The 17,696-nt window shown below is 33.6% G+C and overlaps 1 protein-coding gene and 1 long non-coding RNA gene across 8 annotated transcripts in view; one reads left to right on the forward strand and one right to left on the reverse strand.

Moving 5' to 3' along the window:
* The window catches only part of LOC127851054 (uncharacterized), a 217,662-nt gene that overhangs the window by 90,528 nt on the left and 109,438 nt on the right, over positions 1 to 17,696 (forward strand). The gene's annotated exons all lie outside the window — the stretch shown is intronic.
* Positions 1 to 17,696, reverse strand: part of LOC127851019 (uncharacterized) — a 145,386-nt gene that overhangs the window by 41,500 nt on the left and 86,190 nt on the right. For all 7 annotated transcript variants that reach the window (XM_052384447.1, XM_052384450.1, XM_052384451.1 and 4 more), the window contains exons 4-5: positions 3,274 to 3,354; positions 1,015 to 1,122 (exon numbers count right to left, since the gene is read on the reverse strand). In XM_052384447.1, the coding sequence (XP_052240407.1) occupies positions 1,015 to 1,122; positions 3,274 to 3,354 (189 nt within the window). The remainder of the gene's footprint in view (positions 1 to 1,014; positions 1,123 to 3,273; positions 3,355 to 17,696) is intronic.

Consider the following 17,696-nt stretch of genomic DNA (forward strand, 5'->3'; position numbering starts at 1 on the left):
TTTTAATTTGCTGCTGAGAGGGACAGGGTTTAAACAAGATGTGTTTGTGAAACACTATGTCCCCGTATATGACGTTTGACCTTGAAGGATGACCTTGACCTTGACCCTTCACCACTCAAAATGTGCAGCTCCATAAGATACACATGCATGTCAAATATAAAATTGCTAGCTTCAATATTGCAGAAGTGACATTACAAGTGCAATTTTGACAAATATATTTGACCTTGAAGGATTACCTTGACCTTTCACCACTCAAAATGTGCAGCACCATGAGATACACATGCATGCCAAATATCAAGTTGCTATCTTCAATATTGCAAAAGTACTCATCAAATGAGCGATTTTGGCCACATATATTTTACCTCTGACCTTGAAGGATGACCTTGACCTTTCACCACTCAAAATGTGCAGCTCCATAAGATACACATGCATGTCAAATATTAAATTGCTAGCTTCAATATTGCAGAAGTGACATTACAAGAGCAATTTTGACAAATATATTTGACCTTGAAGGATGACCTTGACCTTTCACCACTCAAAATGTGCAGCACCATGAGATACACATGCATGCCAAATATCAAGTTGCTATCTTCAATATTGCAAAAGTACTCATCAAATGAGCGATTTTGGCCACATATATTTGACCTCTGACCTTGAAGGATGACCTTGACCTTTCACCACTCAAAATGTGCAGCTCCATGAGATACACATGCATGCCAAATATCAAGTTGCTATCTTGAATATTGAAATATTGCAAGTGCACATTAAATGAGCGATTTTGACCCATATATTTGACCTTTGACCTTGAAGGATGACCTTGACCTTTCACCACTCAAAATGTGCAGCTCCATGAGATACATATGCATGCCAAATATCAAGTTGCTATCTTCAATATTGCAAAAGTTATTGCAAATGTTAAAGTTGGCGCAAACCAACAAACCAACCAACCGACAGGGCAAAAACAATATGTCCCCCACTACTATAGTGGGGGACATAAAAATGCTGACCACCCACCTCTGATGGGTTTGATTCTTTCCCACTCCTCTAACTTTTTTAGGAACTCTGGTGACACGCCTCCTGCGCTCTCGTATGACATGCCTTCTGCTGCCTCAGGGGAATGGTCTGAAAAGTACAAAGAATATCAGTATTGCTTTTGGAACACTGGGCTTAATGCATGTGCATCACGCATCTTCCCCGATTAGCCTGTGCAGTTTGCGAAGATTAATCAGGGACGACCCTTGTCATTAAATGTGCTCAAATGAACTAATTTGGATAGCCATGTTGTTTAACTAATCAAAATAACGAGAAGTGTTTTGCTAAAGGACCACCCACAAACCATTCATTCCAAGTTTGGTTAATTTCCTCAAATGGGCTTCAAACAATCAGTTTTTATTGATGACAATGACAGACTGAGTAGACTAGATCCACCTTTGATGATAAACTAGTTCCTGCTCAGGTGAGCTAAAAACTTTACCTAACACTAACACACACGGACTCTAGAGCGTTTCAAGAAGTAGGAACTACTTCTAATGCAGTCGAACTAAAATAAATAAGTTTAAACTAAAATTAATTAGTTTAAAGTAACACAGTTATATGTAATTTAAAAAAAAAGAGAAATATTCTTGACATAACATGTCAGTTTTTATCTCAAACCATGTCTAGCGTGTATCTTAAATGCATACGATGATTGGATTCATCCATTATGGATTACTCCCCTTTTCAAACCAGCTTGCTTTATCAATTAAAGTGGCAACATCTGATTTACAATCCCCATCGAATTCCAGAACTTGTACTGAAGTAAATGATCACACAATTCTGTACAGTTGCCCTTGGGACAAAATGCAATAATAAAGTAATTGCTCACAAGGAAATACAAGATGATATCAGCTAATATGATTGGTATTTTTGGGCCTGTCCATGAAAGAAAGGAGACTGATATTGCCTGATTTTGGGATGAAACCGGAATAAGGATGTAATGCTGCAAGAGTTTAAACAATAATGGTATGATATGGGTTTTAATAAAAATTGAGCTACAACCTAGAAATACAGAGATAATAAACACAAGTAAACCTAACACTTTCTTTCAATCCAAGATACATATGAGAAATGTCTTTAAAGAATGGGTCTTATGCAATAAGCCGCCAGCGAAGCACCAGATCTACTGCGTACTAGCTCGTTCTGGTCAGGTGATCTTAAATCCTTGGGAAGCTCTAGTCCAGGCTGCCCTAAAGCCCAACTTGATCTGAAGCTCCGCTGACGGCTCTAGTCCAGGCTGCCCTACAGCCCAGCTTGATCTGGAGCTCCGCTGACGGCTCTAGTCCAGGCTGCCCTAAAGCCCAGCTTGATCTGGAGCTACGCTGACGGCATATGGTATAAGAATCATTTTCGCATCTAGCGGCACTTGCATTATAATTATAGTAAATAACAATGAGGTTTGTTTGATAATGGCTACAAAATGACATTGTTCCTTGTGGATGTCGAAAGCAAATATTAAACAAAGTATTATTGTTAATATGAAACTAAGATACAACGTCTAGAAAATATATAAATGTCACGTTATCCCATAAATTGTATACAAAATCTATACAACCATTCTAAACCATTCAAAAATTTTATCTGTGCCATTTGATTTCCCTTTCGCAATGTTCTACATCTACGACCAATCTATTTCTTGATAAGCTATGAAGATTGACCATTAACCTTCAGTACATGAGGACCTTAAATTGCATTCATTTGCTTTTACACATTCACAGCAAGCTTTGATACTGAAAATTACATCTTATTCACTCAGAACTAGTCATAAAATTCCTGTAAAAAAGCTATGGAGAAAATTTTAATCACAGAACATAATTCCTCCGTAAAAGTACACAACAGATCTCAGGAAACCGTGGCAATGAACCAGGAACAGTGAGGAGGTAATGAAAACATCAGTAACTCAATCATCTCCCAATCCTCTGTTATTGCAAGTTGTAAATCAACAGTGTAATTCATGCCTTGTGCAATTGGGTTTTGTCTGTGGCATCAATTTGTTGTCAAAATGAGAAGTCTTCCTTTAAAAGCAATCTCTTGAGTTGAAAGTGAAATATATAGCCAGTCAACGGCCGTCTATGTATACATATTTTGGAAATAGTAAGGTAATAGAAAAATACCATAATAATAAGGCTTTATAGATAAAAAATAACAATAACATTTAAAACATTTTGTTTTAAATAAAACAATAGTAAAACTAGTCTTCTAAACATGTTTTATACATAAATATACATTTTGTGCTACCTTTGAACTGTCGTGACATGCGTTTGACCTTGAGCTCCTCCCATTCTTGCAGCTTCCTCGTGAACTCATCTGACACGCCTCCTGCACGTAACCATACAAACAGATATCAAATAACAATAGAAACGTAATCATACAAACAGATATCAAATAACCATAGAAACAGAGATCAGCAAGTTGTCATAGTCACCATTAAAAAAGAGATCAGCAAGTTGTCATAGTAACCACAGAACAGAGATCAGGGAGTTGTCGTGGTAACAGTGATAGAGCTTGTAGTAATGTGGTTGTAATGATGATTACGATGACTTTGAAACCATTATGATGGCAGTTACAAACTATCTAAATGACGGCAATAGTGGCAGTTTCAAACCATCCTAATGATGCCAATGTTGGCGATTACAAACCATCTTAATGAGAGTGGTGTTGGCGATTACACACCATCTTTATGACGAGGATTTTGGATGTTACAAACAATCTTAATGATGTGAGGAGAAGGAGAAAGTGGAGGATATGAAAAATGTTTATGATATTTGATGATAATAATAAATAATGATGATGGTATGCATGTTGTTGTTAGGTATTTTTTCCGCATTTCACATGGTTTGTTTGATTGATAATAGGAAATTAAGAAATTTCTCTATAAAACTTTGCCAGTGTTTCCATATTGACTGTAAGACAAGGGACAATTTCCCAAAAAAATGAATGCTACAAGATATGACATGTTCTTTCTTTCCATCAGGCAAATTTAGATCTGCAAACATCTCTGGATTCCAACCTTGTTTGAAGTCCAACTTCAGACAAGATTATTCAGTGCCCATTGTTTATACTGATCATCTGCTACATTTATATTAATGAGAAGGATGTGAACAAGCTGTCTCATACTTGTATAGAGCCTCATTCTGTGAAAACAGGGCTAAATGCATGTGCTTAAAGAGTTGTTGCAGAGTAGTCTGTGCAGTCCACACAGGCTAATCTGGAATGACATATTCCACCTTATCTAGATTTATGGTAAGAAAAGATTTCCTTTAAACAAGAGTGTTGTCCCTTATAAGCCAGGGGGGGGGGGGGGGGGCTGCACAACACTATATGCACAAGCATTAGGCCCAGTTTTTCCACAACCTGGCTCTTTGTCTAATCTAATAGGGAGAATATAGGCTTCATAGCATTAGTACATGCAGATCTATATATAATAATAAAGTAGATATGCTAAACATAATATTATATTTAATATGTGTAACATAGTACCATCTAACACCCTGGGTATGCAAATACTTTGATAACAGATGGCACTTCGATACCAGATAACAACAAAAGCCACGTGCGAGAGGTAAGTTCATTTTTTCAGTTTTTTAAAAGTTATATCATAAATATTAGTATTTTAGAAAAGGTGCATGGTTGAGTTTATAAATGGTGTATCCTTTTCTATTGCAAAGAAAAACATCACGGAAGAATGGTAGATTTTTTCCCCTAAAATAGAACAATTGGTAGGAAAACAACATAAACTGGAAAAACAGTAAACATTTGAACAAAATAAGACTACTTAGAAATATTGCAAGAAATTGTTTGATATTCCAGCATGTAGAGTAATCACTGTGCTTCAAATACTGAAATTTTGATAGTATTCAATTAAATATAAACGAAGATAGAGCATGTTTTAATCGGTGGTATTCATGAAGTTGCGGATACTTTGATTCCCGATATAGGGCACTTCGGATAACAGAGACTTACAACAAATTGGGCACTCTGATAACCGAGTTTTATCTTCTACCCGAAATGCATTTATGTATATTATGGCTATTCTTACCAAACATTTTGAAGTACGAATCAATTTGCATTGTCAATGCATAACGTAATTACATACCCATGTAAAATATAACCAATGGCGTTGTTCGTTTCCAAAAATCTTATTACTATAATCATGTGATTAACGGATCATGTGGATCAACACGACTGTGTTCAAGTGAACTAATAGCAGGAATCTCGATAAGGGGAGCAAGGGACCTTAAAGCGGCCAATGCACCTCATAAAATCCTTTGTCATTGGTGCTCATTAGAATCGCATCATGAAGATGTTACTAATGCGTAGCCACAAAATTTAAAAGAGCTTGGAAGACTCCCTTTATATTGAGCTCTACTTATAGGAAGCACTTACCTTTACACTTCCCTTTCCCTGTTATTATCATATTCCAAAGGGATAAGAACATGTTTCATTAATTCGTTTTTAATTTACGTCAGTACATACATTTTTATTTATTGCCTGCTTACTATAGCAGTATTCCACAGCGAATTCTGCATTTCTGATTCACTAAATAGTCTGTGTGTTATATCTGGTAAGAAGTGTCGAGTTATCTGGAATCGAAGTGCCATTGTCTTTGAGATGATCGGTAAAAGAAGTGTCCATGAAAATTTGGCATCCGACTCTTAAAACATTTGAATTCCCTCAAATACGTTATTCAACTAAAACTTAACATGTTTTAACATTACTGGACATATTGATCATTTATTTCGATTAGTTGGCACGTTTTTGATTTATTTCGAAGTATTTTTATTTTGTTAAAATACGTACTGATCATCGAATTCATGACGATTATCGATGAAATTTTATCTCTTTTTTTATAAACCACTGTTTTTTTTCACGACTTTCTTGCTCCGCAATACGAAGTACTATACCATTAATCGACCAAACAAAAATTGTTATTTGTCTGAAAACCAAATGAACATAACATAAATGCAAAAAAGCTGAAGAACTCTTGCGCGTGGCTAATTTGTGTGTTATCTGGTATCGAAGTGCCATCTGTTATCAAAGTATCCGCATACCCGGCGTGTCTCATGCAGCCTCTATCAGTTGAACACATACGTTAAACCCCAAAACAGTAACATAATGTAAATAACACTGTGATGCAGATAGTTTTTTTATTGAACAAAATGACTGAATTTTTAACAAAACAGTTAATGCTATGTCTCTTTGAGAAAATTATGCTTGCTTGATATTTACCATATCATTTGATATGTATCATATGGGCAAAGATTTCTCTGTCTTATCCTCTAAAAATTCATATCAATCAGAACTGACGCCCAACATGTCATAACAATATTTCATCTCAATCAGAACTGACCAGAGATTGTCATAACAAATATCAGAAGGAAATCATTCATTTGGCAGTAGCTGACACAATATCCTGGTCTCTCCACTCGGGAAACCCAAACTGTCACTAAAGACTCTCCAAGGAAAGCAACAGTACAGTAAAATAAACAATATGAACACTCTTCAAGAAAAACAACAGTACAGTAAAATATCAATTTGACCACTCTTAAAGAAAAACAACAGTACCCTAGAGAGCAATTATATGACCATGTTTGGGATTACTACTTATCTTTTACCCCTTAGATATGTTTTGATTCATTTGTAGTCCCTTAGAAAGATAAATTTAATTAAATACCTTTCTTTGTACATTCAAGTTTCAAATGCTTCATTTTCATCCTTAGGTACTGATGAGCAGCAAACAGCATAAAACCTGAACAGACTGTGAGTAACACGCAGGCTGTTCTAGTTTTATGCTGTTTGTACATTGCCATTTTCACCTTACCTTAGAGCAGGAAAGGGTATAGACAATCCCAGGATCGATAAATTGACCGCTGCCATATTGGCTATCACGTGACACGCTGATCCTGACGGTACTGAAGAAGTTGGCAGATTACAGCGTAATCATAGTAAACAGCCGCTTTATTCCAATAGACAGTACTTTATGACTTTGCACAGTAGGATTGAAAACAATTGAAACATGAAACCAAGTGTCATATGTATCACATCTTTAATTAATATAAGTTAAATAAGAAATATACACGATAGATTTATAAAATATGTGTCTCTGCAACAATATTCAGTGACAACACGTAATGTTTAAGGCAGAGTTTGCTTTTAAAGCATACCTTTCAGTAATGCCTTTGTATAAAATTTTATTATTTCTTTATGGAATAAAATTATTCAATGAAAATTATAAAGGTTATAGAAATATCTTAAGTCCGAAGTAAACGTTGTGATTTGAGCATAAATAGTGCTGGAGATATTAATGAGCGTAACTTTGAAAGATTTCAGGACGAGGTAGACAATTTTATTGAAAAGTAGATATATGCCTTTGTTTAATCCTATATTATTTCTTATAAAATGCCGTACTTCTATAGTTCCAGAGGTACTCAATAAGAAACTTTGTAAGATTCAAGACTCGGAAGCCGACTTTTTTTTATTTAATAGTACATATCTTTGTTTGTCTAAACATTTTCCATTTATTAAAGTAACATTACTACTCAAAATCAACGCAAATTTTGTACAATATTTCGTAAAATAAAGCTAAACAATTAAAAATCATTGTTCCTTTTGGCAATTAATTGCCGAAATTTCAACACCAGATGTGGTCTGGTAAAATAGATGTTTGTGGATACAAAATGCTCGTTTTTATTATGGTTTTAACATGGTACCATTTTAGTGTTCATGTGTCAGAAGAGTAGCATGATATACAGTCCACTTTCGTTATCTTGAAGTCGCCGGGAACAAGAACAAATATTGAGATAACGAAAGTTCGAGATATCCGATTAGGCGTCTTCAAAGAAAAATGAGACGAAAATGTACCTTGTTTTTAACATCTAAATACCTGCTTAGTGGTCTAACTAAAGCCGTCACCATGTGGCATAATACTCTCTACCTGATATATAAGCGTTTTTAGGAGGCATGATTAATTTTGCTATTTAAATGTTTTAAATGACGTTTTAAGTATTACAGAATTGCATGAACACATGCGGTTATAATTTTGTCTAAACTCTCGAGTAAACAACCGGTAATGTTGCTATTTAAAGTTATGATGCAATTGACGTCCAATCAAGACGAGGGTTTTCCATCTAAACATGTGTAGATCACATTCCGGAATACTGAACTGTACATGTACATTTTGTAGTTTGAAATGAAAAGTTCAATCGATTATTAGTACAGGATCAAATGAAAGTGAAGGCATTTTGAGTCTTGTCTTTATTATCTTTATTAGTATTTTTAGTATTAATTGCAGTTAATTGATGTTAAAGTGACAGTTAAAGTGACAGGCCTTACTCAAGTGTTAATGGCTAACGGCATTACACATGTGTGATCATTGATGCAATTAATGGATCAATTTCCTACCGCACAGTATCGGGACCAGCCGGGCGAAGCGGGACGGTTAAGTATCAAAGAAAAATTTCTCACCTTTTGCCGACACTGGAACAGTTATTCGCACTTCGAGATAAACCACAGTAAATACATGTAAAATCGGGACTCAGGACAAAATTTTATATCGATATATTGAATTAATCAACATAAAGAAAATCGAGATATGCGATGTTTTTTTATAAAGATAAAGAAGGAAAAAAGTTGGGACATTGAGCTTACTTCGACATATCGAGAATATCGAGATATCCGATGTAGAGATAACGAGAGTGGACTGTATTCCCAGGAAATTAGCATGGAATTTATTGTGGTCACAAATAAATAAAAACGAGCATTTTGTATCTACAAAAATCTATATGATCATACCACATCTAGCGTTGAAATTGTGGCTATTGCTATAAGGAACACGGATTGTTTAGGTGTAAACTTTATTTAACGAAATACTTCACAAAATTTTTCGTTGATTTTGAGCGTTATAGAGACTTTTATATTTCACTTGTAAATGTCATTTAAAAGGTAATATAAAAATCTATAGCCGAAAATAAGTTTGTGATTATAAAATTGGTCCAGAAATATTTATTAGCAAACCTCTGTGAGATTTCAGGTAGAGGCAAACTTTTTTAATTAAAAGTATGTATCTGGTTGAGTCTAAAACTGAAGTGCTTTTGAGCAATTTCTTTCATTTAAAAATCGCTCTGAGGCTAATACAAAAATCACTAGCCAGATATGAATTGTGTGATTCTAAATGAACAAGTACCGGAGCTATTCATTTGCAAAACTGTGTAATATGTCAGGACATGGCATACTTTTTTTATTGAAAAGGACATAATTATCAGCTTTTGCCAATAACTTTCTTATATTATTATTGAAATAACGTTAAACATGTAATATCAAAGTTTATAGTCTAAAATAAACTATTTTGGGCTGTTCTCTACATTTTCTTAACTGATTTCATTATTTATAAAAATTTCTTAATAACATCTAAATTCACGATAAACATGTTCAACATGAAAAATATGGAGCCTTAAATAAACTTGAATAGTTACAATTGTGTTCTCTAGATTTCCTAAACGTATGTCTTTATTCAAGTTTCGTTATTAAGTCTAAATTTACGATTAAAAAATAAAAACACGAAAAAAAAAGTGTTTTTTTTCTTCGCTTATTATGGATGATTCATTTCAGCAAGATAAAGGTCTTGAAAAACAAAATCAGCGATAAAGGAGCGAACAAATCCGCTCAATGGGAGGCGATGTCCCAAGTGTGGATTTAAAGCGTTTATGGGTATGCCCGTGACACCACATGTCTGCACATGTGTAGATACCGTAATTAAGATAACATATCATGTGTCACCTTTAAATAACATGTTAAATGACAATCAAGACCTTATTCTCGCCATGGACCTATACAAATAGGTCCCTGTTCATGCAGAGTTTTATTACTGCAGATGAACCTTATATCTTCTAATTACATAATAACTGATATTAAAAAAACACGAACTATTATGATGTTATCAGATCAATAACAGAAACTTTTTAAATCTACAAATGTATTCGATAAAATCGTTTCGTCTTCTTGTTTTGTTCAGGGACCTATACAAACATATATGTCCCTATTGTTTTCTTCAGTACCGTTTTGGAGGCGTGCGCGAGTATTCAGGGGCGGTAATCCAGGAGTTATCAATTTCTGGTATTGTCCATATTATCATGTAGCACATTTATTAATGGGCTAGCAATTGCCTCAATGTTTGACATAAAATATACCTATGTTTATTACAGTTCGTTAACATGTATTTATACATGTGGATGTTAACTTAAAGTGACATTGTACTGCATCTAACAGTATCCCTTGCAAAAAGTTAACCCACTTTCATACCAAAACACACTTAAACCAACATAAAACGGTGTTTTTTCTAAGTTTTTCTGAGCAGAAGTTGGTTTGTGCTAATAAAAGCGAGTTTTATGTGAGCTAAACTGTGCTTAACTGAGTTTAAAGTTGGTTTTTTAAAGTAGATGTGTGCTAAAGCGAGTTTTTTTACTGTAAGAAGTTGGTTTTGTATGTGTTAAAAGCGAGTCTTTTTATTTATGAGTTGGTTTATGTGTCTTTTACAACAGAAGTGGGTCTTTTTATAAACAGAAGTGAGTTTAAGCGAGTTTAAGTTGGTCTTTTTATAAATAATTTGAGAGCCGCAATATGCTATGTTTATAGGTGTCTATTGCAACCGTTGTTTATTTTTGGTGTTTTCACTTCATATTCCCTTATATTTGTTAATGCAGCATCAACATACTAAAACAATATCCGCAAAGAGAAAAATAATGCATTTGAATAGGTGCCATAGGTGGTCAGGGTAGCTCTAGGGGTTTCATAGTCTCATAAGCGGCAAAGGTATAGCTCCATATGGAATGAGATCCATATTCTCATGACGCAGATCATCTCAAATAATTATATGACTTCATTTCATATGTATAAATAAGGGTTCAGAGCCAGTTTTAAACTTAAAACACATCAAATAGCTTTTACCAAAAAAATTGTTTGTCATATATCTTATACACAAAGTATGTTATCTTATGTCACCATCTGACAGTGATGTACAAATGAATAAAATTGTGATTTGTCTGCCAATTATTAATACTGTGGCAATAAACGTAATGTCACAACATATAATAATGAATAAAAATTGTGATTTGTCTGCCAATTATTGATACTGTGGCAATAAACGTAATGTCACAACATATAATAATGAATAAAATTGTGATTTGTCTGCCAATTATTAATACTGTGGCAATAAACGTAATGTCACAACATATAATAATGAATAAAAATTGTGATTTGTCTGCCAATTATTAATACTGTGGCAATAAACGTAATGTCACAACATATAATAATGAATAAAATTGTGATTTGTCTGCCAATTATTAATACTGTGGCAATAAACGTAATGTCACAACATATAATAATGAATAAAATTGTGATTTGTCTGCCAATTATTAATACTGTGGCAATAAACGTAATGTCACAACATATAATAATGAATAAAATTGTGATTTGTCTGCCAATTATTAATACTGTGGCAATAAACGTAATGTCACAACATATAATAATGAATAAAAATTGTGATTTGTCTGCCAATTATTAATACTGTGGCAATAAACGTAATGTCACAACATATAATAATGAATAAAATTGTGATTTGTCTGCCAATTATTAACACTGTGGCAATAAACGTAAAGTCACAACATATAATAATGAATAAAATTGTGATTTGTCTGCCAATTATTAATACTGTGGCAATAAACGTAATGTCACAACATATAATAATGAATAAAATTGTGATTTGTCTGCCAATTATTAATACTGTGGCAATAAACATAATGTCACAACATATAATAATGAATAAAATTGTGATTTTTCTGCCAATTATTAATACTGTGGCAATAAACGTAATGTCACAACATATAATAATGAATAAAATTGTGATTTGTCTGCCAATTATTAATACTGTGGCAATAATCGTAATGTCACAACATATATTAATGAATAAAATTGTGATTTGTCTGCCAATTATTAACACTGTGGCAATAAACGTAATGTCACAACATATATTAATGAATAAAATTGTGATTTGTCTGCCAATTATTTATACTGTGGCAATAAACGTAATGTCACAACATATAATAATGAATAAAATTGTGATTTTTCTGCCAATTATTAATACTGTGGCAATAAACGTAATGTCACAACATATAATAATGAATAAAATTGTGATTTGTTTGCCAATTATTTATACTGTGGCAATAAACGTAATGTCACAACATATAATAATGAATAAAATTGTGATTTGTCAGCCAATTATTAATACTGTGGCAATAAACCTAATGTCACAACATATAATAATGAATAAAATTGTGATTTTTCTGCCAATTATTGATACTGTGGCAATAAACGTAATGTCACAACATATAATAATGAATAAAATTGTGATTTGTTTGCCAATTATTTATACTGTGGCAATAAACGTAATGTCACAACATATAATAATGAATAAAATTGTGATTTGTCAGCCAATTATTAATACTGTGGCAATAAACCTAATGTCACAACATATAATAATGAATAAAATTGTGATTTTTCTGCCAATTATTGATACTGTGGCAATAAACGTAATGTCACAACATATAATAATAACAACAGAACTCTCTTATAGCGGGTACATACGATCTTGTCAAATATTTATTAATTAATATAAAATGTGTAAAAAACGTATTATATATACATTTCAATATAAACTAAAATAAAAGTTAAGAAGAACATGTGTCGAAAAATGCGAAATTAGCCATATATTTCATTCTGAAATCGAAAAAGGCTGTACAGCCAAATTCGCCAGCATGTATATAATGCATGTACGATGTGAATCTAAATTTAGTTTAACGGTTCATTTGAAATTCCTGCAGCGATATCGATTCATACGACACACGAACACTTACTAAAAAGACGAATGCATCGGTTTTTGTAGGAAAATATGGACGAATTATCTTCGTCACATTCGGCTCGGGGCGCTAATTTGTATTTGCTGCATTTTATGAAATTCCTCTTAAATGTATCATTTTTCTTGCATATTGTGTGTTATGATAACATACTTGTATCAATATATTTCAACTTAACACATATAAAAATCGTATATACCCGCTTTAATTATTCAATCATTTTGCATTTGTAACGCTTTATAATTTTCATGTATTTAAATCATCAATTTAATATTGACAACACTTATTCTCAATTTTTAAGTATTTGTTAACAAAAATAAAATACCAATTTCCCAATAACAAGATTTCATGATGCGAATTTTCCCAATTTCAGGGTTTATCAAGCAAATTGTTATCCAATCAGGGTGGTTCAGGCACTCTTCCCAATTGTTGAAAAAAAAATCGCTGCTAAGTTCTAATAAAATATTTTGATTTATAAAGAAAGTGCAGCCCTACATGACCTAATATTTTTAGTATAATGTAAGCAGAAAGTGTCTTCAACCAACCTGCCATATTTTTGTGCAAGGTGTTGTCATACACCCAATCTATAACCTCCTCATCATCTGTAAGAATCTCCTCGTCACTTGAATCAAAGCCACGAGTTCGACACTTGCGGAACATTTTTGCTTCGTTGTCTAAAATCGCTTTTCTTGTAAATGATAGTATTGCTTTAGTTTTAAATATTCAATTACCATCACATAATATTTAGATGTTCATTTTATTAGTTCTTTCTCAAAACATGTTTTTTAAGGATTTTTTTTTAATTCAGGAAAAATATGTAATACAATATGTTTAGCCTTATTATTAGCAAATAATTAAGTTACACACATAATGTATCATTTTGTTTTATTTAAATTGATTTTAAACATAGTTAAAAATCTTTTTCATTAATTCCTTTGAACTTTTGTATTTATAAATGGAACAATTTTATTTTACTTTTTTACAGTTCAATCTAATTAACACCAGCCAATGAAACGTCCCTTGACCAGTAACAGTGAATGTGAAAGTGGGCACTTGCAGCAAACATGTCCCAACACCACAATTATCCAATATATGACTGGTACCTAACCTCAGTTGCTTCAATCCCAAAACACAGTCCTGTACAAGAGCTATCAGAAATATGACTTCCTGATATTTTACAGATCGAACATTCAAACATTCCAATACCCCTATGCCATCCAACTTTGGAATGCCATCACAGATTCTTCACTGTGTACCTCACCTACAGAAACATCAAGAGCTCCTTGTGGTGTTAAAATGGATCACCTTGTTTCAGTTAAAAAATTTGGAAAAGTGCTTGTTTTTGTTCTTAAAATAAGCCTTGCTCTGGAAAAACTGGGTTTAACTCTTTACCACTTAGATAATTATTTAACCCTTTACCGCTAAGATAACTATTTAACCCTTTACCACTTAGATACCTATTTAACCCTTTACCACTTAGATAACTATTTAACCCTTTACCACTTAGATAATTATTTAACCCTTTACCACTTAGATAACTATTTAACCCTTTACCACTTAGATAACTATTTAACCCTTTACCACTTAGATAACTATTTAACCCATTACCACTTAGATAATTATTTAACCCTTTACCACTTAGATAACTATTGAACCCTTTACCACTTAGATAACTATTTAACCCTTTACCACTTAGATAACTATTTAACCCTTTACCACTTAGATAACTATTTTACCCTTTACCATTTAGATAACTATTTAACCCTTTACCACTTAGATAACTATTAAACCCTTTACCACTAAGATAACTATTTAACCCTTTACCACTTAGATAACTATTTAACGCTTTACCACTTAGATAACTTTTTTACCCTTTACCACTTAGATAATCATTTAACCCTTTACCACTTAGATAACTATTTAACCCTTTACCACTTAGATAACTATTTAACCCTTTACCACTTAGATAACTATTTAACCCTTTACCACTTAGATAACTATTTAACCCTTTAACCTTTAGGATATGTATTTGTACACATTTGTAGTCCCTTAGACAGTTCAATTTAACGAAAGATCTTTCTTACTAAAATCAAGTTTCAAAGGCTTCATTTACAACCCTTACATACTGATGAGCAGCAAACAGCATAAAACCTGAACAGACTGTGATTTACTTGCAGGCTGTTCTCATTTTATGCTGGTTGCAAAGGCCATTTTTACTTTGCTCCTTATAGGGAAAGGGTTTAGTGCATGTGAGAAGAGTTGACTCCCAGAGGCTAATCAGGGACATTTATTTTTTCACCTCAATTTTCGTTTCAATGAAGTGAAAGTGCCGTCCCTGATTTCGCCAGTGCGGACTGTAAGGTTGATCTTAGACAACACTTTACGCACATGCACTGTTTTCCCACCAGCAAGTCTAATATGTAACAGTAGTTCAGAAACTGAGATTGTTAGATGTATCAGATATACTTGCAGAGATAGTAATCCATCAGTGATCCTGATGAATTATTTATTCTTTTACATTTCTTGAAAACCTCGACTTTTGTTCAGTGTTGATAAAGTTGATCAATACTATTGTTGATGGTCTCTTAAATCCAATACACTTTATTTACGAAAAGTCATACTATTTTTAGACAAATCTCTCTCAAATACTCAAATTTTAATTCAATTTGAACTCTTCAGTTATCGTAGAATCAGATTTACAGGAAGAGAAGAGACCAAGTCCCAACTATTTGGTTCAGTTTAACCCTTTACGCCTTAGAAACGTATTTTCACGCATTTGTAGTCCCTTAGAAAATTGAATTTATTTAAAGACCTTTCTTCCTAAATTAAACTTTTAAAGGCTTCATTTCCAACCCTTAGATACTGATGAGCAGTAAACAGCATAAAATCTGAACAGCCTGTGAGTTACTTGCAGGTTGGTCTGGTTTTTTGCTGTTTGCACATAGCCATTTTCACTTTGTTTGTGAGTGGGAAGAGGTAAAACCAATTCATTTCTGCTGCATTGCACTGAAAGCAAATGGGTAATTTAGTCACCCTTGAGTCAGTTTTCTGGGTAGAACAAGTCCTGATGTTCTGGGGGGGGGGGGGGGGGGGGGGGGGGTAAAGATCTTGAAAAGCTCTCTAAGAAGGGACTTTTTGATGGCTAGATAGACCTCATAACTATCCACTTTACCAGCACAACTTCTATGTAAATGTTAGGGTATCAGCTGCTTTCTGGGAAAACTTGGCTTAATGCAAGTGCTTAAAGTGCAGTCTCAAATTAGCCTGTGATGTCTGCACAGGCTAATCTTGAAAATCCTTGATGCACATGCAAAAAGCCCATATGTTTTAGACATGGCTCATACAAATGAGGTAAACAAGAATAACACACATAATAATAAAAAAATAATTCTTAAAATGTTTCAGTTATAATATGGCAAGACTTCTCAAGTAAGATCCAATAAAAAAAAACATATTTGCAGCTGGGATGTAAAACAAGAGGCCCATGAGGGCCTGAATCGCTCTACTGGTATAAACACTGTGAAGTTTGGAAAGAATAAGATGGAAACTGTGTACTTAATTGCGCTACTATTTGGAGTCACTGTGACCTTGACCTTTGACCTAGAAACCTGAAATAAGATGGAAACTGTGTACTTAATTGCGCTACTATTTTGAGTCACTGTGACCTTGACATTTGACCTTGTGACCTGCAAATCAATAGGGGTCATCTGCAAGTCATGATCAATGTACCTATGAAGTTTCATGATCCTTGGCCTAAGCATTCTTGAGTTATCATCCCGAAACCATTTTACTATTTCGAGTCACTGTGACCTTGACCTTTGACCCAGTGACCTGAAAATCAATAGGGTTTGAGTCCTCATTAATATAAAGACACTGAGCAAGTTTGAAAAGAATCGGATGAAAACTGTGGACTCTATCGGATAAACAAGTTTTTACTATTTTGAGTCACTGTGACCTTGACCTTTGACCCAGTGACCTGAAAATCAATAGGGTTCGAGTCCTCATTAATATAAAGACACTGAGCAAATTTGAAAAGAATCGTATGAAAACTGTGGACTTTATCGGATAAACAAGTTTTTACTATTTCGAGTAACTGTGGCCTGGACCTTTGACCCAGTGACCTGAAAATCAATAGGGTTCCAGTCCTTATTAATATAAAGACACTGAGCAAGTTTGAAAAGAATCGGATGAAAACTGTGGATTTTATCGAATAAACAAGAGAAAGTCTGACGCACGCACACACAGACAGACAGACAGACAGACAGACAACATGCCATCCCATAAGCTATTCTTGTCTATGGCCAGTAGAGCTAAAAACCCATTCAAGATTAAGATTCAATACATTTCCAAATCAATGCAAGCATATCAGGAAAAGTACAGCAGGAAAGGTACACAAGTATAACAAGAGAAGATTAACATATACAATCTCTACAAACATTCTGCAATTCATCATAAACTGTGTTTAAGGGAAACAACTCTTACACAGTTTTCTTTAAACATAAAACAACCAGTTACTCTCCTTGCAACATCAGTATAATTTCTAAAACTTTTTTGTGATGAGTCATTTAATGATGTTGTTTTCAACACGGGTAAACAAACATCAAATTGTGGTGAAAATCCCATACAGAATTAGAGGTTTGAAATCGAATAATGAATCACTGAACTCAATGATGTGTCCACTTTGTTATTTCATTTTTGTTGTCTACCAGCTTTTTATGTTGAAAGTGGTTGTAACATCTGCAGTGAGGAAATCTG

The sequence above is a fragment of the Dreissena polymorpha genome, chromosome 11 (assembly GCF_020536995.1).
Source record: "Dreissena polymorpha isolate Duluth1 chromosome 11, UMN_Dpol_1.0, whole genome shotgun sequence".
Taxonomy (NCBI): domain Eukaryota; kingdom Metazoa; phylum Mollusca; class Bivalvia; order Myida; family Dreissenidae; genus Dreissena; species Dreissena polymorpha.